This window comes from Stenella coeruleoalba (genome assembly GCF_951394435.1).
Source record: "Stenella coeruleoalba genome assembly, chromosome: 1".
NCBI lineage: Eukaryota > Metazoa > Chordata > Mammalia > Artiodactyla > Delphinidae > Stenella > Stenella coeruleoalba.
Genome location: NC_137169.1, coordinates 147,592,320 through 147,617,817, shown reverse-complemented (window position 1 = coordinate 147,617,817; position 25,498 = coordinate 147,592,320). Strand labels below are relative to the sequence as shown.

Genomic DNA, 25,498 nt, shown 5'->3' with positions numbered 1-25,498 from the left:
GTATTCCTATACCTTTATTTGTTTATTTGTTTATTGAAACTAAGGTACTGGAAGGTTAAATCAGTTGTTCCTTTGCAGTTAGCATGTTAGCATAAGGAATTGAGAATATGAACAGAGCACCATGCTCCTAGTATCTGTTCAAAAGTAGTTCATTTCTTTTAATTTTGTTCTGAGGTGAATAATTTTGGCTCTTCTTGACTTCATGATAAATATTTTGATGGCCAAATTTGGTCCCTAGGGTGCAGAATTGGTAACTTATATTCTTTTTACGAAACTGTAGGAACTAGTCCAGGCTAGTGAGCGATTAAAAAACCAATCCAAAGAGCTGAAAGACGCACACTGTCAGAGGAAACTGGCCATGCAGGAATTCATGGAGATCAATGAGCGGCTAACAGAATTGCACACCCAAAAACAGAAACTTGCTCGCCATGTCCGAGATAAGGAAGAAGAGGTGGACCTGGTGATGCAAAAAGTTGAAAGCTTAAGGCAAGAACTGCGCAGAACAGAAAGAGCCAAAAAAGAGGTTAGTAGTCAGGCAAATTTGTAGTGCCCATGGGGTAGTGATTAAAGCTGCTTTTTCAGACTAGTGAAATAATATATATTTCATTCTTTAATTTTTGAAAAGAGTTTTTTTTTTTAGTTTGGTAATAATATTTAATATGAATTTCAACATTTGAGTTATCTATCTATTGCAAGGTAAATTCCCATGGGGAGACATTTTATTGGAGAAACAATTATAACCATGAAATCTGCTTTTATCATTTTATTTTAAAGCTGGAAGTTCGTACAGAAGCTGTAGCTGCTGAAGCATCTAAAGACAGGAAATTGCGCGAACAGAGCGAGCACTATTCTAAGCAACTACAAAATGAATTAGAGGGACTGAAGGTATCGTTTGATTTCATATTTATGAAGTTGAATTAATTTTCTCCTCTTTCTGCTTAACAGGACTATGTTATGTTCTCTTTTTGGTGTAGAGTAAAAACTAGCTATCCTTCAAACATAGTATTCTTATTTCTCATTCTTATCAATAGAAAGCTGGTATAGACTTCTTAATCATGCTGTAAGGAAAGGGAAGGCGGCTGTATTTAGTGGGGAGAAGAAATCTTTCAGGAAGGAGTTAAAATATTTATGAAGGGGGCTTCCCTGGTGGCGCAGTGTTTGAGAGTCCGCCTGCCGATGCAGGGGACACGGGTTCGTGCCCGGTCCGGGAAGATCCCACATGCTGCGGAGCGGCTGGGCCCGTGAGCCATGGCTGCTGAGCCTGCGCGTCCGGAGCCTGTGCTCCGCAACAGGAGAGGCCACAACAGTGAGAGGCTGGCGTACCGCAAAAAAAAAATATGAAGGGCTGCATACCTTGACAAGATATATTGGTAATCTCATGGGAGGCAGGGTTAGATGTCCAGATCCTCTGTCTTGTTAAGTGACTTAGGAGAGGCTCAGAGGTAGGTTTGCAGATACTTCTGTTAAGTGGGATGAGATGATAATTGGCCTGGATTTAAACATCTCAGCAGAAGTGCTTAGCAAGGGAAATCTTTGTGCCAGCTCTAGAGTTGGACTATCTGCTTTTAAAGCCCAGCCTCATCAGTTACCAGCTGTGTAACGCTGGACAAAACATTTAATCTCTTTGGACCTTAATTTCTCATATGTAAAACCCTATCTCATTGGTTTCATGTAAGGAGTACATATACATGTATGTAAGCTGCCACATCATAAGTGGTCAGTAACTATTAGCTATAGTAATAATATTATATATGTCAAAAGTGAGAGAATTAGGATTAATTGACTTCGTATTTCTATAACACTAAATTATAATCTGAATATGATGTCTGCCTTTTCTTGACTCTACCCTTTGCCTATCCCAGTTCCTCTGCATTGTCTGCCAGCCACCACCTCCACACACTCCTTGCGTGCCTAGTCTAGTATCTTATTCATCCAGCAAATATAAGAATGAAGTTGAATGTCATCTCAGGAAGTCTAAATATTCCTTATTCTCTGCTGCTATAGAATTTTGTTAATAACTTTACAATAGCTCTTATTATAATTATTTATTCACAAAATGTCTCCCCACCTAAACTGTGACTTAGCTTATTGAAAACATAGGCTGGTATATTATTTGTTTTGTTTTGATTGATCATGATTGCACAGTCTTGGTTAGCTTTCCAAAATAGTTATGTTTCTTCTATAAATAACCTATGCTTCTAGAGCAGGATTAGTGTGTAGAAGTCATTACATTACCATCTCAAATAACTTTCAGTCAGGGACTACTTTGTTTCCAGCACTATCTTAGGTGATTTTGGTAAGCACAAGAATCACAAAGTGCAAACTGGAGGAAATCTTAGAGATTATTTGCATTTGAGGAAAGCGAAACTCAGATGAGTTTAGGATTTTATAGTCTTAAATGATAGAGTACAGTTTAAACCCAGGTTTTCTAATTCTTAGTACCATTCTGTCCACTAGTTTTATTTTTATTTTTTTCTGTAACAAACACTGCTCATTGAAAACTCTGAGTCACATGTGTTTACCTACATATCAGACACTCATAATCTCTTGTGTCATTTACAGATTTGGGAAATTTGGGATAATAGTAAAACTACCCAATAAATTAGTTAATGCATTTAAAATGCTTAGCCCATGGCCTGGCACAAAGTAAAGGCTCAATAACTGTTAGCTATTATTATCATACTACCATTTCTTTAAGATATTTTCTAAAAGTGGAATTTCTTGATTTAAAGGTATACACATGTAAATTTTGAAACTTATTTTGGCCCCTTTAAAAGGTTGTAGGAATCTTTACTTCATTAAGAATACTCTTCAATAGAATTGAAGAGAAAAAAAGTTCTTGAATAAAAGTTAGAAACTTTAATACCCCACTTCCAAAAATGGATAGAACATATAGACAGAAGATAAATAAGCATATAGATGTCTTGATCAACAGTATAACCAACTAGAACTAGCAGATACATATATAGAACCCTCCACCCAACAACAGCAGAATACATATTCTTCTCAAGTGCAATTGATACATTCTCCAGGATAGACCAGATGTTAGGCCACAAAATAAATCTCAATAAATGTAAAAAGATTGAGATCACACAAAGTATCCACTCCAATCACAATGGAATGAAGCTAGAAATCAATAGCATAAGGAAAACTGGAATGTTAAAAAAATATGTGGAAATGAAATAAGACACTCTTAACCAACCAGTGGGTCAATGAAGAAATCACAAGGGAAATTAGAAAATACCTAACTTTATATCTTACAGAACTAGAAAAAGAAGAGCAAAGGAAACAAAGCTAGCAGATGGAAGGAAATAATAAGGATTAGAGCGGTGTTCAATAAAATGAGAACAGAATAATAATAATAAAGGGAATGAAACCAAAGTTCATTCTTTGAGAGATCAACAAAATTGACAAACCTTTAGCTAGACTGACAGAGAGAGGGAGGAAGGGAGGAAACAAATGACATCAGAAATGAAAATGGATATTAATACCTATCATGAGAAAGCAAAAGGATTGTAAGAGAATACTATGAACAAGTCTATGCCAACAAAGTAAATAATCTAGATGAAATGGACAGATCGAGAAGCACACAAATTACCTAAATGCAAGACAAAATAGAAAGTCTCAACAGACTTACAACAGGCAAAGAGATTGAATTGGTAATAAGAAACCTCCTGACAAAGAAAAGCCCAGGACCAGATAGCTTCACTAGTGAACTGAACCAAACTTTTAAGGAAGAATTAACACCAATTCTTCTTAAACTCTTCCACAGAATACAAGAATAGGGAACACTTCCTAACTCATTCCATAGGTCAGCATTGCCATAATACCAAAGCCATATGAATAATATCACAAGAAAAGAAAATTACAGACCAGTATTCCTAACGAATATAGATGTATGAATTCTCAACAAAACACCAGCAAACCAAATCCAAAACCATATTAAAAGGATTATAAACCATGGCAAAGTGGGGTCTATCCCAGGAATGCAAGGGTGGTTGAATGTAAGAAAATAAATCAATTTAATACATCACATTGAAAGAACCAAAGGGAGGGGGGAACTGCATGATCATCTTAACTGATGCACATAAGTCATTTCACAAAATTCAACATCCTTTCATGATAAAAACTCTCAGAAAACTAGGAATAGAAGGGAATATACTCAACATGATCAAAGACATTTATGAAAAACCCATAGCTAACATCATACTCAATGGTGAATGACTGAAAATTTTTCCCCTGAGTTTAGGAATGAGACAAGGATGCCCATTTTCACCACTGCAATTAACATTATGCTGGCGGTTCTAGCCAGAGGAATTAGATAAGAAAAGGAAATAGAAGGCATCCAAACTGGAAAAGAAGAAGTAAAACTATCTCTATTTGCAGATCACAGGATCCTATATTTAATAACTCCAAAGAATACTACCAGTTTCCAATCTAGTATATAAGAACTTCAGAAGTCACCACTTTGTTCTAACGAGAAGTAAAAAGCTTAACAAATTGAAAAATCAACAACTCTTCTTAGATCTGTAAGGGAAGTAATATCACAGAACCAACTGCTGTCCTCCAAACTGGAGAGAGTGACAGGCAAATAAAGAGAATCACAGCTGGGTTCCTACAGGAACCCTTGTAGGAAATCAGTACCAGTGTAGGGAGACCTGAACTGTTATTGAAAAATTGCTAGAGGCTCAGTGCGGACAAGTTTGAGAGATAAAAACTCCAGGGGAGCCTCGTCATCGGGGAGCCCTGACAGTTTCATCAGTTTTACATCCTGGAGCTCTACGAGGTTTTCACAGTGAATATCAGAGAAAAATCCCCTTGTACTAACAATAGGGGTAACAATTTTGAATGTGCCAGAGCATTCTGTTCTTCTTAACAAGGTCTATCTTCAGGAGAAACTCTTCAACCAGAATCTAACTTGCTGGGATTTTATCAGACCTAACTGACTTGAGGGAAGGGAAATATTCAGCCCCAGCCCACTCTAGTCACCCTGTCAAAACAGGTAAGTGGGGGAGAAAAACTGACAAGGTTGTCTTAAGTTCACAGTCCAGAAGCACAGGCTCAGTAACATACTGATATCCAATCTTAGGACTATAGAACGCTTCCCCTCCCACCACAGCTTGCAACCACATTACTAATAGCCTATTTACAGCAGTTCCTTTTACCCAGTACATCATGTTCACCTATCAACAAAAAATTACAAGACATACTGAAAGACAAAAAACACAGAATAGAGCAAACATCACAACCAGACTCAGGGATGTTGAAATTATCAGGCCAGGAATTGAAAACAACTGTGATTGATATGCTAAGGACTTTAATGAAAAAGTAGAGAGCATGGAAAAATAAATGGGCAATGTAAGCAGAGAGATGTAAATTCTAAGAAAGAACCAAAAAGAAATGCTAGACATGAAACATATTGTAACAGAATGAAGAATGCCCTTTATGAGCTTATTAGTACACTGGATACAGCTGAAGAAAGAATCTCTGAGCTTGAGGATATCAAAATAGGACTGCCAAAACTGAAAAGCAAAGAGAAAAAAGTGAAAAAACAGAAAAGAATATCCAAGTATTGTGGAACATTTACAAAAGTTGTACCATACGTATAATGGGAACACTAAAAGGTGAACAGAGAAAGGAACAGAAGAACCATTTGGAACAATAATGACTGAAAATTTCCCCCAAATTAATGTCAGACACTAAACCACAGACTCAGGAAGCTCAAAGAACACCAAACAGGGTAAATACCCAAACAATTACACCTAGACATGCCATTTTCAAATTGTAGATAAAGATAAAAATCCTGAAAGCAGTCAGAGATAAAAAAATACCTTATCTCTAGAAAATATAAGGTAAGAATTACATTTGACTTTTGCTCTTCATGCAAACAAGAAGAGAGTGGAGTGAAATATTTAAAATGTTGAGAAAAAAAAACCTACCCACCTAGAATTTTGTACTTTGAGAAATTATCTTTCAAAAGTGAAGGAGAAATAAAGACTTCCTGAGACAAAGATTTCAGGGAATTTGTTTCAAGTAAACCTGCCATGCAAGAAATGTTAAAAGAAGTTCTCCAGAGAGAAGGAAAATGATATAGGTCAGAAACTCAGATCTACATAAAGAAAGAAAAAGCATCAGAGAAGGAATACATGAAGGTAAAATAAATAAAAGCTTTTATTTTTCTTATTCTTAATCTAATAGATGAAATGTTCAAAATAATAGCAACAATGTATTCAATTATATATACTTATATACATGCTTATGTCTGATTACATGTATATATAAATATGCTTATGTGTGCTTATGTGTAACTGAAATGAATGACAGCAATTATACAAGGGATAGGAGGCAGGAATTAGGATTATTTCATTTTATGGTACTTGCACTATCCATGAAGTGGTAGAGTGTTATTTGAAACTGGACTTGGATTGGTTATAAATGCAGATTGCAAACTGTAGAATGGCCACTTAAAAAAGGAGTTCAACTGATATGCTCAGAATGGGGAGAAAATTGAATCATATAAAATGCTTAATTAAAACCCCAAAAGACAGGGACTTCCCTGGCAGTTCTGTGGTTGAGACTCTGTGCTTCAAATGCAGGGGACATGTGTTCAATCCCTGGTCAGGGACTGAGATCCCGCATGCCACATGGCGTGGCCAAAAACAAGGGGGAAAAAAAAACAGCAAAAGACAGTAAAGGTATGGAAGACAAAAATAGATACAAAGAAAGGAGCAATAAATAGAAAGCAGTAGCAAATACAATAGATATTAATCAAAAAACATCAACAATCATTTAAAATGTCAATGTTCTAAGTATACCAATTACAAAACAGATTATGTCAGATTGGATCAAAAAACAGTATCTAACTATATGTTGTCTAAAAAGTCCACTTTAGGTATAGAGGCACATATAGTTTTTCCTCAGTATCCATGGGGCATTGGTTCCATGCCCTCTCCATACCCGATGGAAACCAAAATCTGCACATGCTCAATTCCCTTATATAAAATGGTGTAGTACAGTCAGCCCTCTGTATCCATAGATGCAGAATTCGTGGATACAGAGGCCAAGTGTCTAGATTAAGAGTACAGGCATACCTTGTTTTATTGTGCTTTGCTATACTGTACTTTGCAGATATTACAAATTGAAGGTTTGTGGCACCCTGCATCGAGCAAGTCTGTCAGCACCATTTTTCCAATAGCGTTTGCTCACTTCATGGTTTTATGTCACATTTTGGTAATTCTCACAGTATTTCAAATTTCTTCATTATTATATTTGTTGTGGTGATCTGTGATTATTGATCTTTGATGTTACTATTGCAAGAAGATTGCAACTCGCTAAAGGCTCAGATGATGGTTAGCATTTTTAGCAATAACGTATTTTTAAAATTAAGGTGTGTACATTTTTTTAGACATAACGCTATTCCACACTTAATAAACTAGAGTATAGTGTGAATACAACTTTTATGTGCACTGGGAAATCAAAAAATTCATGTGATGCACTTTATTGCAATATTCACCTTTTTGCAGTAGTCTGGAACTGAACCCACAATATCCCCAAGGTATGCCTGTAAGCGGATGGAGAAAGATATACCGTGATAACACTAATCAAAAGAAAGTGGAAGTAGCTATATTAATTTCAGACAGCATGGAATTTGGAGTAAGGAAAGTTTTTGGAAATAAAGAAGGGCATTGCTGTTCACCAAGAAGATGTAGCATACGTAATGTGTATGTGTGTAACAACATAGCATCAAAATGCATGAGGCAAAACGCGACAGAAGTGCAGAGAAAAAGAGATGAATTCACTGTCATAGTTGGGAACTTCAGCACCCCTCTATCAGAAATGGACAGATCCAGCAGGCAAAAAAATCAGTAAGGACATAGTTGAACTCAACATCCATCATCAATCAAGTGGATGTAAGGACATCTATATACTGCTTCACCCAACAACAGCAGAATACACATTCTTCTCAAGCTTACATGGAACGTCCACCAAGACAGACCACATTCTGGGCCATAAAACAAACCTTAAGAAATCCTTAACAAATTTAAAAGAACAGGAATCATACATTGTCTGCTCTCAGACCACAGTGGAATTAGACTAGATGTCAGTAACAAAAAGATAGCTGGAAAATTCCAAAATACTTGGAATTAAGGCACCACCCTTATAAAAAACACATGAGCCAAAGAAAATATCTCATGAGAAACTTAAAAATATTTTGAACTAAATGAAAATGAAAACACAAATTGTCAAAATTTGTCAGATACAGTGAAAGCAGTGCTTAGAGGGAAACTTGTGACATTGAATGCATATATTAGGAAAGAAGAAAGATCTAAGATTAATCGTCTTAGCTTCCACCTTAGGATACTAGAAAGAGGAGAGCAAATTAAATCTAAAGTAATCAGAAGAAAAATAATAAAAATTAGAGCAGAAATCCATCAAATTGAAAACAGGAAACCAATAGAGAAAAATCATTGAAACCAAAGCTTATTCTTTAAAAAGGTCAATGAAATCAATAAGCCTCTATCCAGGCTAATTAAGAAAAAAAAGGGTCCCTTATCTATTTTTGAGAGAAATCATATTAACAAGTTTTCTAGTATGAAACTATTCTTACATTCTGGGAATCAGTTGCTCATATAAATAACTGAATTTCAATACAGCAATGGATTTCAAATGTTAATATTTTATTAACAATTTTTGCTGTTAAATGTATCAGTATATTGAGATGAGTCTGGTTTTATTATTTGGTGTTTTGATCAGGTTTTGTTTCAGGGTTATCTTAATTTTATATAAAGTAGAGTAAAGCTTGCTTTTTTTCTCTGTGCTCATAGAAATAAACTTCCTTGAAATCTGAAAAACTTCTCTTGTAACACAGTCTTTGTTATTACATAGTAGCTTCTCAGTGCTTTATTTTATTGTTGATTTGAGACAATTTGGTCACTTATATTTTTCCAGTAAAAGTGTCTTTCAAACAGATTTTCAAACTTACAAGTTTGAATACCTTATATAAATTTAATAATTCCCTTGGAAACTTGAAAAGAAGGGGAATTACCTATCAATATAGTTTATATTATTTCATATATTTATAATTACCTTCACACTATAATTCTTTTAAAATTTTTCTTCTCTTTTCTGTGGTAAATATTTTTGCACAGAATATGCTTAATCTGTGTTTTGCCTGCTGTACTCTCTGCTATATCTTTAAACCTTTGATTGTAAAATAAAACACAAATACAAAGAAAAAAAGAAAAGAGAGACAGGACACTACTAGTATCAGAAATGAAAGACAGAATGTCAGTATGCAACCCATGTACATGAAAAGGCTAATAAAGGAATACTATGAACAATTCTTTGCCTACAAATTTGATAACCTAGATGAAATGGACCAATTCCTTCAAAGACACAGCTCCCATAACTAACCAAGGAGAAATAAATAATCTGAAATGGCTCTGTCTGTTAAAGAAATTGAATCAATAATTAATAATCTTCCAGAACAGAAAGCACCAGGCCCAGATGTATTCAGTGGTGAATTCTACCAGACATTTAAGGAAGAAATCATGACAGTTCTCTACAGTTACTTTCAGAAGATAGAAATAGAAGAAATACTTCTTAACTCATTCTATGATGCAAGAATTATGCTAATACCAAAACCAAAGACATTACAAGAAAAGAATGCTACAGACCAATGTAGAAAGCCTCATAGACATAGGTGCAAAAGTCCTCAAAAAATATTAACAAATTGAATCCAACAATATATAAAAAGAATTATACACCACAACCAAATGGAATTTCATCCCATGTACTGGTTCCGCATTTGAAAGTGAATTAATGTAATGCATCACTGATGTGATAAAAATCACATGATCGGGCTTCCCTGGTGGTGCAGTGGTTGAGAGTCCACCTGCCGATGCAGGGGACACGGGTTCATGCCCCAGTCCGGGAAGATCCCACATGCCACGGAGTGGCTAGGCCCGTGAGCCATGGCCACTGAGCCTGCACGTCTGGAGTTTGTACTCCGCAATGGGAGAGGCCACAACAGTGAGAGGTTCGTGTACAGCAAAAAAAAAAAAATCACATGATCATATCAGTAGATACAGAAAAAGCATCTGACAAACTCTAATACTCATTCATGATAAAAACTCAGTAAACTAGGAATAGAGGGGAACTTCCTCAACTTGATAAATAATACCTATCAAAAAACCTAAAGTAACATCATACTTAATGACAAGAATTTTGACGCTTTTTCATTAAGATCAAGAACAAAGCAAGGATTCTTCCTCTCACTACTCCTTTTCAACATCATGCTGTATGTCTTAGCTAATGCAATAAGACAAGAAAACAAAAAAAGTATACAGATTGGGAAAGATGACATAAAACTGTCTTGGTTAGCAGATCATATGATTGTCTATGTAGAGAATCAAAAAAATTAACAAAAAGACTCCTGGAACTAGTAAGGCATTTATAGCAAGGTTGCAGGTACAAGATTAATGCACAAAAGTCGGTCACTTTCTTATATACCAACCATGAATAAGTGGAATTTGAAATTTAAAACTCAGTACTATTAACATTAGCACCCACAAAAATGAAATAGTGAAGTATAAATATGCCAAAATATGCATAAGACCTGTACGGGGGAAACTATAAAACTCTGATGAAAGAAATCAAAGAAGAACTAAATAAATGGAGAGATATTCCACGTTCATGGATAGGAAGACTCCGTATTTGGTGTCTTATAAGATGTCAGTTCTTCCCATCTTCAACTACAGATTTTTTTTTTGTGGTACGCGGGCCTCTCACTGTTGTGGCCTCTCATGTTGCGGAGCAAAGGCTCCAGACGCGCAGGCTCAGCGACCATGGCTCACGGGCCCAGCCGCTCCGCGGCATGTGGGATCTTCCTGGACCGGGGCACGAACCCATGTCCCCTTCATCGACAGGTGGACTCTCAACCACTGTGCCACCAGGGAAGCCCCTTCAACTACAGATTTAATGCAGTACAAGTCAGAATTGCAGCAACTTCTTTTGTGGGTATCAACAAACTAAGCCTAAAGTTTATATGGAGAGGCAAAGACCCAGAATAGCTAACACAATAGTGAAGGAAAAAAAACATAGCTGGAATACTGACTTCAAGACTTATATAAAACTGCAGTAATCAAGACAATATGGTATTGGCAAGAGACTATACAGATAAATCATCTTTGACAAAAAAGCAAAGGCAATATAATGGAGCAAAGATGTACTTTTTAACAAATAGTGTTAGAAGAACTAGACATCAATGCAAAAAGAAAATTGAATCTAGACACAGAACTTACACCCTTCACAAAAATTAATTCAAAATGGATCACAGACCTAGACGTAAAACACAAAACTATTAACACTCCTAGACAATAACGTAGGAGAAACCTAGATAATCTTTGATATGGTGATGACTTTTTACTTTCAGCACCAAAGGCACAATCCATGAAATAAAGAATTACTATGCTAGATCTCACTGAAATTGAAGTCTTCTGGACTGTGAAAGTCACGGCCAAGAATGAAAAGACGAGGCACAGACTGCAGGAAAATGCAGACATATCTGATACAAAACTGTTATCCAAATATTCAAAGAATTCTTAAAACTCAGTAAGAAAACAAACAACCGCAGGGTTGCATGATCAACATATAGTAATTAGTTGTGTTCCTATGTCAGCAATGAACAATCCACAATGAAATTAAGAAAGCAATTATAGTTACAATAGCATCTAAAAGAATGCCTTGGAATAAAATTAACCAAGAATGTTGTGCACTGAAAATTATAAAACATTGCTGAAAGAAATTAAAGGATACCTAAAATAAAGAAAAGATATCCCATGTTTATGAATAGGAAGACTTAGTATTGTTCAGATGTAGTTTTACCAAAAGTGATGTACAGGTTCAATTCGATCCCTATTATCAACAGCCCCTTTTGCAGAAATGGAAAATATGAGCCTCAAATTCATGTGGAATTGCCCCAAATAGCCAAAAAACTTGAAAAAGAAGGCCAAAGTTAGAAGACCCAAACTTCCCAATTTCAAAACTTATTACAAAATCACAGCAATAAAAAGAATATGACACTGGCATAAGAATATAGACCACTGGAATAGAATTAAGAGTCCAGAAATAAACTCATGTATCTATAGCCACAATTGATTTTTGACATAGGTACACATAGGTACTAAATCTGTTCAGTATGGAAAGAGTAATTCCTTCAACTCATGTGCCAGACAGCTGGATTTCTGCATGCAAACAAATGAATTTGGACTCCTACCTTACACCATATTAAAAAATTAACTCAAAATGGATCAACAACTTACATATAAGAGCTACAACCATAAAACTCCTAGAAGAAAACATTGGGGTAAATCTTCATGACCTTGGGTTTGGAAGTAGATTCTTAAGTCACAGAAAGCATAAGCAACAAAACAAAAAATGGACAAGTTAGACTTCATCAAAATAAAAACTTATTTGTATTGCATCAAAGGATATTTTTAAGAAAATGAAAAGATAACCTAAAGAATGGAAGAAACCATTTGTAAATCAAATATCTGATAAGGATTTGATATCCAGAATTTATAACGAACTCCTACAACTTAACAGAAAGATAAACTGCCCAATCAAAACATGGGCAATAACTTGCATAAACATTTCTCCAAAGAAGATATACTAGTAGCCAATAAGCACATGAAAAGATGTTCAACATCATTAATTATTAGGGAAATGGAGTTAAAACCACAAGATACCACTTCATACCTACTAAGGTGGCTAAAATTAAAAACAAAAACAAAATAAGTGATCGCAAGAATATGAAAACAATTGGTGATTCCTCAATAAAAGTAAATGTAGAATTACCGTATGACCGAGTAATTCAACTCCTAGTTAATATACCCGAAAGAATTGGAAGCAGGGACTTCAAACAGACTCTTGTACACCAGTGTTCATTAAAACATTAGTAAAACAGCCAAAAAGGTATAAACAACCCACGTGTTCATCAACAGATAAAGGAACAAAATGTGGCAAGTACATATAATGGAATATTATTCAACCATAAATGGGGTGAAGTTCTGATATATCCTGCAATATGGATGAATATTGAGAACATTATGCTAAGTGAAAGAAGCTAGACAAAAGGGGACAAATATTATATGATTCTACTTATATGAGATATCTAGAATAAACAAATTCATTGAGATGGAAAGTGGAATAGAGATTACCAGGGGCAGTGTAGAGGGGATAATGGGGTGTTTATTCCTTAATGGTTACAGAATTCTCTTTGAGAAGATGAAAAAGTTTTAGAAATTACAGTGTTGATGGTTGCACAACATTGTGAATGTAATACCACTGAATTGTACATTTAAAATGGTTAAAATGACAATTTTTTGTTATATATGTTTTACCACTTTAAAATAATTAATGTAGTATACCAAAAACTATTGAATTGTTCACTTTAAATGGGTCAATAGTATGGTGTGTGAATTATATCTTAGTAAAGCTGTTTTTTTGGTTAATATTTTGTTTTTTAAACATTAATACAGCTATCATTTCTTGTCTGGATAAATATGTAATGTTCTGTGTGGTTTTCCTGGGTTGTTTTCCCCCCAGTTGAAAAAAAATTTGTTCTTCATATTGTAGTCAGAATAGTATTTTTAAAGTCTTTTAGTTTTGTGCTTAAAATCCTTTCATGGTACCACTTTGCTTTTCAGAAGAGGCTCAAACTTTGTTAACATAGCTTTTACCTTATGAGGTCCTTGCTGTTGGAGATTTTAACTTACTATTTGGGTTTCCCTGCTCATACATCAGGTTTTCTCTAGTATCTAGACTTTTGTACATGTTGCCAGCAATATTCTATGCTCAGGTCTCAATTTAGATATAACTTCCTGTGGGTATCTTTCCTTCTATGGTTCTTCCTTCCACTGGGCCCTCTCCTCCCTGTTAGATATACCTCCCCTCTCCCCTATTGACTTTACTTGAGAAAGGCTGTTTTTTTTTTAAAAAAGTACTTTCCAATTGTTGCAATCATATACCACAGGAGTTTTTTTACCCTGTTGTATTAGTTTGCTAGAGCAGTTGTTACAAATACCCACAAACTGGCTGGCTTAAAAAACAGGAATTTATTGTCTCAATTATGGCAGTAGAAATCTGAAATCAAGGTGTTTGCAGAGTTGGCTTCTGATGGTTTGCTGGCAGTGTTTAGCGCTCCTTGGTTTGTAGATGTATCACCCTGATTTCTGCTTTAATCTTCATATGATGTTCTCAATGTGTGCGTGATTCTGAGTCTAAATTTCTTCTATTTATAAGGATACAGTCATATTGGATTAGGGCCTACACTGATGACCTCATTTTAAGTTGATTACCTCTGTGAAGACCCTATTTTCATTTTCTTTTTTTTCAGGCTTTTTGAAGTACAAATGACAATTTAAAATTGTATGTATTTAAGGTGTAAAACCTGATATTTAGATATATGTATACATCGTGAAATGTTTCCCACAATCAAGCTAACTAACGTGTCTATCACCTCAGTTACCTCCTTCCTTCTGCCTTCCCTCTCTCCCTCCCTCCCTCCCTCCCTCCCTTCCTCCCTTCCTTTTTTTTTTTGGCTAAGAATATTTAAGATCCACTCTCTTAGCAAATTTCCAGTATGCAGTACAGTATTGTTAACTGTAGTTATCCTGCTTTACATTAGATCTCTAGAATTTATTTATCCTACATATCTGAAACTTGTGCCTTTTGACCAGCGTTTCCCCATTTCCCCTACCCCCTCAGCCCTTTGCAACCACTGTTCTACTCTCTGCTTCTAAGAGTTTGACTTTTTTAGATTCCACACATAAGTCAGATCATGCAGTATTTAAAACCCTAGTTCTAAATATGGTCACATTCTGAGGTACTGGTGTTTAGTGCTTCAACATATGAATTTTGGAGGGACACAATTCAACCCTTAACCCTTATATTTCACTTGAGAGTGTGATGTAAGCTTTTTCTCTGATTATTATGTGATTGTCACAGACATAATTTTAATGATTATAGAAGAATATCCACTTAGCCAGTTTCCTACTGTTAAATACACTTGGCCCTTCATATCCACAGTTTCCACATCTGCAGATACAGAGAGCCCATTGTTTGGGGTGGTGTGGGGGAGAAAATTCCAAAAGGCAAAATTTGGACTTGCCATGCCCTAGCAACTTTTACATAGCATTTGTAGGTAATTTAAAGAATTTGAGAGTATGTTATATGCGAATACTACTCCATTTTATATATGGGACTTGAGCGATCGTAGATTTTGGTGATGGAGGGTGGACAGACCTGGAACCAATCCCCCCAAGCTGACTGTATTTATTTTTCACTTTTGCAGTATAGTAATTGCCATGGACCCTTTTATGCACTTCTTTTAGAACAGATACCTGGAAATGAAGTGGTCAGATCATTTTTAAGGCACTTGATACATGCCACAAATTTTTGCAAGTATGAGAGGCATTTCTTGCTTTCTTAGTAGATCTTTTATTAATCATATTTTCTTTTTGTGAATTATCTCTTTAAGTCATTTGCCCATTTAATTTTGTAGTCTTAATGTTTTTCTTATCACTTCTTATAAACTCTTTGCATAGTAAAAATTGTACTGTTTATCTTCTCTGCAACTGTTTTACCAATTTATCATTTGCCCTTTAATTTTGGTCTTCTTTCTTTTTCAAGTTATAGATGATTTGTTTTTATTTTCCTCAATAGTTCTTCTATTGCTTCGAAGTTTGGCTTGTCCTTCTTTTTTCAGAGTTTGCTAAATATGTAATTCTGCTTTTTCCTGGATGTTTCTATTGGGTTTAAAGATATTTAGTTCTAATCTGTTTGGAGTTTGTTTTGCTAAATGGTATGATGTGAGAATCATTTTTTTCTTTAATTGCTAGTTTGTGGTTTCAATTCCATTAATTAATCACTGCTTTCCTCAGTGATTGACAGTATCTCACATATTGAATTAAATTATTTTGGGGTGGAGCTCTATTACACTGATTACTTTATTAAAGATTTATAGTAGGGACTTTCCTGGTGGCGCAATGGTTAAGAATCCGCCTGCCAGCGCAGGGAACACGGGTTTGATCCCTGGTCCGGGAAGATCCCACATGCTGTGGAGCAACTAAGCCTGTGCACCACAACTACTGAGCCTGCCCTCTAGAGCTCGTGAGCCATAACTACTGAGCCCGCGTGCCACAACTAGTGAAGCCCGTGTGCCTAGAGCCTGTGCTCCACAACAAAAGAAGCCACTGCAATGAGAAGCACGCACACCGCAATGAAGTGTAACCCCTGCTCGCTGCAACTAGAGAAAGCCTGCATGCAGCAACGAAGACTCAAGGCAGCCAAAAATAAATAAATAAAAATAAATAAATTTATAAAAGAAAAACAGTCTGCCTGCCAATGCAGGGGACACGGGTTTGATCCTTGGTCTGGGAAGATCCCACATGCCACGGAGCAACTAAGCCCATGCACCACAACTACTGAGCCCATGCACCACAACTACTGAGCCCACGTGCCACAACTACTGAAGCCCGTGTGCTCTAGGGCCCGCGTGCCGCAACTACTGAGGCTGTGTACTGCAACTACTGAAGCCCACGCGCCTAGAGTCTGTTCTCTGCAACAAGAGAAGCCACTGCAGTGAGAAGCCTGCGCACCGCAATGAAGAGTAGCCCCCACTCCCTGCAACTAGAGAAAGGCTGCGTGCAGCAACAAAGACCCAAAGCAGACAAAAAATTAAAAAAAAAAAAATTTATAGTATATGTTAACATCTGAAAAGAACATTACCCTCTCTCCTTCTTTACTCTGCTTTTTCAGGATTTTCTTTGGTATTTTTACCAGTTTATTTTTGCCTGTGTGCTAGAACATTTGTCTCCATCTCTCACCCAGTATTACCTCCCACATTAAAAATTTTTTAATTAAATTTACAGGGAAGATAATTTAAGAAACATTGAATATATATACATTCAATCTTCCGTTTCAAGTACTTGGTATTTTTCTATATTGTCGTCTTTAAATCTTTTATAAAGACTTGTAGTTTTTTCATATAATTCAAACAAATTATTCACTGTTGTTATTACTTGTGTGTGTACTAGTTGCTGGTGATTTTTGTTGGATCTATTAAAAAGAAATGAAAATTTTTTATTATTAACAATGAAAATTTTTACTATTATTGCTTATTCTACTGTCTAGAAGTACTGTGTGATTTATATTTATCTAATATGCAGTTGTTTTACTCAGCTTTATCAATTCCAACACTTTACAGTGGATTTATTTGCATTTTCTGAGCGAACAGTTATATTACGTGAAAATGATCATGATTTTCAACTATTCATGTTTTGTAACTATTTCACATGTTACTTAGAATATCTAAAATCTAATATTAAATAAGAGAGATAATGGAAGACATCCTTTTTGTTGTTATTATTCCTGGATGTATCTGGTGTTTCACTAGAAAGTATTATTTTGTCTGATAGCTTGAAAGAGGTTATTTCTTAAGAGAATTACTGAACACTTTTTTTGTGGGACTTGGGGTAGTATTTTGGAATTGGTATTAGATTTTATCCAATACTTTTGGGCAGGGGTACTGACAGAGATTATCACATGGAGTTACTTTAATTTTTGCACAGTTATTAATGTTTGCTAATATTAAATTACCTTCAATACCTGTAATAAAACTTACTGTTTTGCAGTAGACTGTTCTTTTTTACCTATGGCTTAATTTTGTTTCTCAGCATTTTATTTGGCTTTTTTACGTTCTTATCAATTAGTGACATGAGTCTATAACTTTTTTTGGTGGTATCTTTGTGAGGTTTTGATTTCAAGGTAATTTTTGCTTGAAACTTCTAGTACATCTACTGCTATCCCAACAGACAAACTATACTAAAGTGAGCAGCAAACTAAGAGTGTTCTTTAGGTGATTAGAAAAATGAAAGAGTAATACGATAAGTGGTTAGTGCTGCAGATGTTGATTTAGGCACCCTTTTCATGGAGTTGCATGAGAGCGAGAACATGACTTGACATGGCTCTCCCCAGTTTCTGCCAAGCTTTCCATGTCAGGCTGACTCAGAAACCACTGGAAAATCTGGGTCCTGCATATGGTAGGCACTTCATAAGCAGTTTTGAGTAAATGGTTAACATTACAGTGACTATCCCAGAAACATTTCTCAGGCCCACGTTGATGCCTCTTTTTTTTTTTTTAAATTATAGACCTCAAATGTGAAGCTAGCATAGTTTTCTTTGGACTTTAAATCAAGGACGGTTACCAGTTTTCCTGCCCTTAATACTGACTTCAAGAAAGGATACAGTGTCCTCCAGATCTTGATTCCTTGTTGTCACTAAATATAAGCTTATAGGTTCTTCGGGTTTTAAAAGTTTTGTTGTGGATCACCTGGGAAAATAGCATGTAACAAAGTAATAGAAAAGTTACTCAAGAAAAAGCTCAGGAAATCTTATAGTCATAACCTTTGTATGCTTCTGTTTACCTTAGCTACTACCTGGAAGAACCTTTGGACATTACACTTTCCTTTCTCACTGATACCAAGAGTATATTTCAAACTCATTTCTAAAAAGATGTCTTTCAATCAAATTTCCCCTTCTTAAAGCCCTACCTAAACGTGAAGAGCTGTATCATGTTTTTCTAGAATAGATACAAAGATGTTAGATTCGACCTTTGTCATTTCTCCCTGGACCACTGCAGAAGCCTTCTTTCTCCCTTTTCTTTTTGTGCATTCTAGCTCTACCACTCCTCCCTCAATTTAATCTTTTAAAGACACAAATGTATTTATAACCTTTTATTAGTTCCACATCAGAAATAGGATGCAGTTAGATTTTTCCTTCACTCCATACACCAACAATATTATATGTAAATTAGATATTTAAATGTAAAACAAATAATTATATAAGTACCAGCAGAAAATACAGATAAATATTTAATCTTGGTGTGAAGAAGACTGTAAAATACAGCAATAAAGGAATACACACTTAGAAAAATATTGGCAACATATGGCAGGCAAAAGGTTAATAGCCTGAATAAAGAAAGTATTATTTTTATGTAATAATATACAAAAATAATATTCAGTTATATGAACAGTTCTTTATATTGTAGAAAGAGTTATTAGTTGATATTTTATTATTCTTACAGATTAATCTTTTATTATTACTTCTATAGCAAAAACAAATTAGTTACTCACCAGGAGTATGCAGCATAGAACATCAGCAAGAAATAACCAAACTAAAGACTGATTTGGAAAAGAAAAGTATCTTTTATGAAGAAGAATTGTCCAAGAGAGAAGGAATACATGCAAATGAAATTAAAAATCTGAAGAAAGAACTACATGATTCAGAAGGCCAGCAACTTGCTCTCAACAAAGAAATTCTGATTTTGAAAGACAAATTGGAAAAAAACAGGAGAGAGAGGTAAGAATCAAGTTATTTACTCCTCTAATAATTATTTATTGAATACCTGTTCGGTGTTAAGGACTGGAGATACATAGGCAATAAACATATTCCAGTCCTCAAGAAGACCAAAGTCAAGATTGGTAAATAGAAAATTATATTACAGCATCATAGGAAAGCAAATTGGATAAGTATAGGAACACCCATAGAAGAGGCACAAAAGATAACTTTGGTGTATCTAGGTTTTGTGGACAAAATTATTTCTGAGTTAAGACCAAAGATATAAGAAATATATAGCTGTGGAAGAGTGTCCAGGCAATGGTTAGCAGAATTTGCCAAGATCTAGAGGAAAAGGGTAGCATGGCACATTCAGAAAATGAAGGCTGTTCATTATGGTGGAAGCTTAAAAAGGAAGATGAGTGGTGAGAAATGAGACTAGAAAGGAAAATAGTCGTAAGACCATTGAAGGAAAATTACATGATTATATCAATATTTATATTTTTGAAAGACCACTCTTGCTACTGTTTAGAGAATGGATTGGAAGGAGCAGACTGCAGATCGTAATCTAGCTGTGAGAGATGAGGTGGCTGGACCTTAGATATGATAGTGAAGATGGAGAGAAGTTTATGGATTCAGAAGGTCTACCGAGAAGACAGAACCTGGATGACATGATAACCAGATATGAGAAATTAGAAGCAGGAGAAATTATCAGTGATACTCAAGTTTCTAGGTTTTAGGTAACTGAATGTATGTTATTGTCATTCTCAACTTATATTGGAAGCCTAAGTTTAATTCAGTTTGGTCTGTTCATTCAGCAGAATTTTTTAGAACCTGCTATGTGAAAGCACTGCTGTAGGCCCTGGAGGCATAACAGTGAACAGATAAAAATTCTCTCTCCTTATGGAGCTTTCCTTTAATTATGGTGAAAGACTATAAGCAAAATATAAATGAAATAAGTAAAATACAGAATATATAGGTAATGATATAGGATAGGTAATATATAGGGAGTGATAAATTCTAAGAACAAAAAATAAGGCAGTGGATGGGGGCTATGAAGCATTAAGGGGGAAAATTAAATTATATATATATATATAAATATATGAATGAAATAACCAGGGAAAATTATACTGAGAAGGTGATTTCTCAGTAAGGACTGAAGAAAGTGGGGGAGATATCTATACAGATGTGTGAGAAGAACATTTCACATGAGGAACAAGAAGTCTGTTAAAAAAAATAATGGGAAGACAAAACTATGGAGATAGTAAAAAGATCAGTGGTTGCAAGGATTGGGAGGAGGGTGGGATGAATAGGCAGGGTACAGAGGATTTCTAGGGCAGTGAAACTACTCTGTATGAAGCTGTGATGGGGGTATATGTCATTATACAACCTAATGTAAATTGTGACGTTTTAGTGATAATGATGTGTCCAATGTAGATTCATCAGTAGTAACAAACACACCACTCTGAGTAGTATATGGGCAATCTCTGTATTTTCCTCTCAGTATTGCTATGAACCTAAAACCTTTCTAAAAAACAAAGTCTGTTAAAATAATAATACTAAAATGAGGCCAATGTGGATGAAGCAGAGTTAAGGGGAAAGAATAGTGAGAGGTACGTATGAGAGGTAATGGGGGCCAGACCATGTAAGGCTTTGTAAGTCATGTTCAGTGACTTACAATTTTTTACTCTCAGTAAAACCATGGCAGGGAAGCATTGCAGGATTTTGAGTGGAAAATGGACAAATATTGACTTGTGTTTTAACAGGATTATTCTGACTACTAGATTAAGAAAAGTCTGAACTAGATAAGAGAAAGAGCAGTGAAAACATTGAGAAGGCTATTGCAATCATCCAGGCAAAAGATAATGGTGGATTGGGCCTAGGGTGGTGGCAGAATTGGCTGTGAAAAATGTTCGAATTCCAATTTCTTTAAAAGGTAAAAATAATGATATTTGCTGGTAGACTAGATATGGGGTAAGAAAGAAAGAGGGGAAATCAAGGATGGTGCTACAGTTTTGGGCCTTAGCAATTAGGAGAATATAGTTACCATTTAGAGAGGAAAACCACAGAAGAAGCATTTTGGGGATGGGAATATCAGGAGCTCATTTTAAACAAATTCTGTTTGAGGTGCTTTTTAGGCATCCAGGTGGAAATGTCAAGCAGGTCATCATACAGACTAGTCTGGATTTCAGGATTTTGCTAGAGGTAAAATCCTGGGAGTATTTATCATTCACATGATATTTAAAGGGGTGAGACTACATGAGATCACTTAGTGAATGAATATAGATGGAAAAGAAGTCCTAGGACTGCAACCTGGAGCACTCCAATCTTTAGAAGTTTGGAAATGAGGAAGAAACAGCAAAGTGGAGAGGGAAAGAGCAGTAAGAATGATAGGAAGATGACCAGGCAAATTTGGTGTGCAAATTTGGTGTCCAAATTTGGTGTTATGATGAATGCGTATCAAATCTGTCTACATGTTAAATTAGATGAGGTCTAAATCAAATCAGATGAGGACCATGTAATTGATAGTTGAGTTTAACAATATGAATGTCATTGGTGACTTTGATAAGAACAATTTCAGTGGAACAGTAGTGGGCAGAAACCCCATAATGGATCCAAAGACTTGAAGGAGAGCAATTGTAAGAGCAAGCAGATGATGAAAGCAACGAGATAATAACTGGAGGAGAAATTTGTCTCAAAAATAACACCATGCTTGTAATCTGATAGAAAGTACCAGTAGATGATTCAGGACAGAGAGGAGAAAAGTGTACTTGAGCAGGGGCATAAGCAAAGAGCAACCTTAGCTATGTTTTTCTCCTGTAGTAAGAGAAGAATAAGTAGAGTGTATGATCACAGGGGAAGGTACGTGGGGTGTTTGGAACTTGTTTTTCTGTTGTTATGGTTGGGCATGTTGAATTTGAGGTGCTTGGGAGACAACTTTGGGGAGATATCAAGTCAGCAATTTGAAGCCCAGAAAAGCTTCAGCTGTAGATTCAGAGTTTGTCAGCATAATGGATGATAATTGAAATAGGTGGTATAATAGATGGGATAGCTCAGGGAAAATGTGTAAAAAAAAAAAAAAAAAAGTTGAGCACCTGTGACAGAATACCTGGGAGCATTGGCATTTACATGGAGGAAAGAGGGGTTGGGGGGCTCACAAATACAGCTGAAAAGTCTAAATGTAGGCTGAAAATCAAGAAAGTGGGTATCACTGAAGCCAAGGGAGGACAGCATTTCAAGAGGGAGGGAATGGACAACACTGTCAAGGGTAGCCAGTAGATTGGATATAATAACAGTTGGGACAATAATGAGTTTGCGGACAACAGTTTTTTTGAGGTGGTGGCAGTAGAAGTCAGATTTTGGCACAGGGAGGAAAATTTAGGCAGTGAGGAAGTGGATACGGCAAACTCTCAAGATTTCAAGGTGGTTGCCAGTGAACGGGAAGACAAGGAAAGTGGAAAATGAAGTGTGACGTAGAGTTTAGGGGAGAGTTTGTTTATTTCATTTCAGTATGAGAGAGACTTAAGTTTTGTTTAACGCTAATAGGAAAAAACAAAAATGGTTGTATATAGAAATTTTACTCAATTTATTCATATACTTATTTTTCTGAAAGGATGCTTCTTTGTAATTTTTCATATTTTTTTCATTGTTGTTTGGAGTTGCTTCTGAATCAAGAAAGATTCCTGGGCTTCCCTGGTGGTGCAGTGGTTGAGAGTCCGCCTGCCGATGCAGGGGACACGGGTTCGTGCCCCGGTCCGGGAAGATCCCACGTGCCGCGGAGTGGCTGGGCCCGTGAGCCATGGCCGCTGAGCCTGTGCGTCCGGAGCCTGTGCTCTGCAACGGGAGAGGCCACAGTAGTGAGAGGCCCGCGTACTGCAAAAAACAAAAAAAAGAAAGATTCCTAAACATAACTAAATTTCACATTTTGATTATAGATAAGAAGGAAAGGGACACATTTGTTTGGACACAGGATGGTTATTTTCCTAGAAGTTATCATTTAAATTATAATTTAATTTATATTCAATAATTTAGTGAGGAAGGGATTTTTAAGATTACATTTTTAAAATCAGCCATTACTTATGTTGTTTATTGACTTGGAAGCAATCATAAAATTACCCAGAACTGCTTCACATTTACTGCTAACTAACATCCCCCATCACACTGCTGTAGAGATAAGCCTCTTTATTTGCACTTCAACTCAGTATTCAAAAACTGATTCCCCTTTCTCCCTTAGGAGGTTTTTGTTGTTTCTTTCTTTTGTTTGTTTGTTTTTTTGTCTTTTAAGACACTGTTTTTTATTTTCTCAATGATATAAGGTGCTTTACAAGTATGAACAATAACCTGCTACACTTTAATGTTTTGTATCCTTTCCATTGATTTTTTCTTTAAATCTGGAATGTAATTCCGTGTGTGGCATCTGTTTTCTAATGTAGAAAAAATAACTTATCAAACACTAAATTTTACTCTAAGGATACTACATTTATAAATTTATTCCACGTTTGAAATGATAGCCCAAAATCCACCTGATTGATGCTCATTTGGCACGTTCTTCTCAATTCTGGTCGCTAAACTACATCCTGAGTTAGGATGAAAATAATGCAGCTTTCAGGCTTTGAAATGACTACATTGAAATTGCCAAAAGGGTCAGGAGGTTGTCTGCACAGGACAATGTTTTCCATCACTTACAGAGTTACATTTGGCATGTCAAGAAGAGAGGACATAAGCCCACAGCAGCAGACATTTAAAATAAAAGAAGACAGCCACAAGGATTCGTGCAGAATATTTTAAATATGCCCGTTGAGCAAAATGATTTAAATGATTTTTCTTCAAGGGCGATGCTCCTATATGCATCCTTTGAAAAATTAAAGATCCTAGAATAGCGTCTTCCATGTGGGACATCTTGAAAGATAATATTTTGGTTTCAGTGGGTTACACACCAGTTCTTGTTAATTTAGCGGGTCTGTTTACAGAGTGTGGTGGTTTCGTTCTTTAGATTTGCAGAGTTTATAGAGAAAGAAAATTACAGCCCGCACACCCAAGACAAGGACAATTCCTCCAATGAAACTGGCTGCATCAAAGGTAGACTTCCGCGCAGGTTGTGAAGTCGGAGTTAAAGAGGTATCAGTTGTACCTGATGTAGTAGTTGTGGTGGAAGCTGTAGAAGAGGAAGGCAGAGTTGTGGTTTTAGCTGTAGAGTTGGTTGGCAATGGTGTGGCAGTGGACGCAGGACAGAATTCTGTGCTGTTCACCGCCTTGCAATCACGAACTGCTGAATTATCTGAACAGTAGCCTTTACCTTTGCATTTTATCCAAAAGCAGGTAGTGTTAGCAGCATTAGCATCAAAACAGGAAACCCTGTTGTTGCGGCTTTCAGAGATTTCTGGTGCTGGAGTGGTGCCCGGCGGAGCGGCGGCAGCACTGGGGCTGTCCTGGTGGTAGTCGGTAAAGCCAAGGGTGTAGTCACGTTCGGGGCCAGCGTGGTGTTCTGAGCCGCGCTCGTCACGCAGAGCGCTGCCAGGCAGCCGGTGGCCAAAAGCAGCAGGCGGGGCAGCGCCAATATCGCGGCCTCCGCGTTGGCCTTCGAGCGCGTCCGTCCCTCTGTCCCCTGCGGCGCCGCCTCCCAGACTCCTCCCTTTGGAGATTTTTAAAAAGTTCGTTAGAACTGTGTTTACCCCTAAGGGTGAATCAATTCTGTCCCTTAGAACTATCATTTTAAATAAGTTTTATAATATTGTATGTATGTATGTATGTGTAGATAGGTAGGTACGTACGGAGGAAGGGAAGAAGGAAGGCAGGAGTAATGGAAGGATGGGCTTAGTGTGCTGAGAGAACTGTTGGAAATGGAAGTTGAATTTTCTATGCAATCTAGAGCTGAGTGTAAGCAATTGTATTGTGGTCCCTATACCCTCCTTTCTCCCTAGCTTCCTCATTTTCCCATGCTTTCTAGAATATTTACAACTGAATAAGTTGAGCATAATCAGGTTGTCTTCCTCAGATTTTCAAATGAAGAACAAAATAGATATTATTAAGCAGACAAATCTATTTATTAATTAAAAGGAAATGATTGTGACTTCCTAATTTTAAGGGAAATGTTTGGGAT

General features: G+C 36.2%; 1 protein-coding gene and 1 pseudogene across 13 annotated transcripts in view; one reads left to right on the top strand and one right to left on the bottom strand.

Moving 5' to 3' along the window:
• The window catches only part of CDC42BPA (CDC42 binding protein kinase alpha), a 323,830-nt gene that overhangs the window by 210,440 nt on the left and 87,892 nt on the right, over positions 1-25,498 (top strand). For 9 of the 12 annotated variants that reach the window (XM_079912211.1, XM_079912202.1, XM_079912201.1 and 6 more), the window contains 3 exons: positions 281-523; positions 775-885; positions 19,175-19,422. In XM_079912211.1, coding sequence (XP_079768337.1) covers positions 281-523; positions 775-885; positions 19,175-19,422 — 602 coding nt within the window. The remainder of the gene's footprint in view (positions 1-280; positions 524-774; positions 886-19,174; positions 19,423-25,498) is intronic. The other 3 variants (XM_079912203.1, XM_079912207.1, XM_079912210.1) reach the window with 1 other exon arrangement.
• On the bottom strand, positions 24,144-25,328 carry LOC307194240 (sialomucin core protein 24-like; annotated as a pseudogene). Its single transcript has 2 exons — positions 25,170-25,328; positions 24,144-25,030 (listed from the first exon to the last, which is right to left on the bottom strand). The product of its transcript is annotated as a sialomucin core protein 24-like (transcript).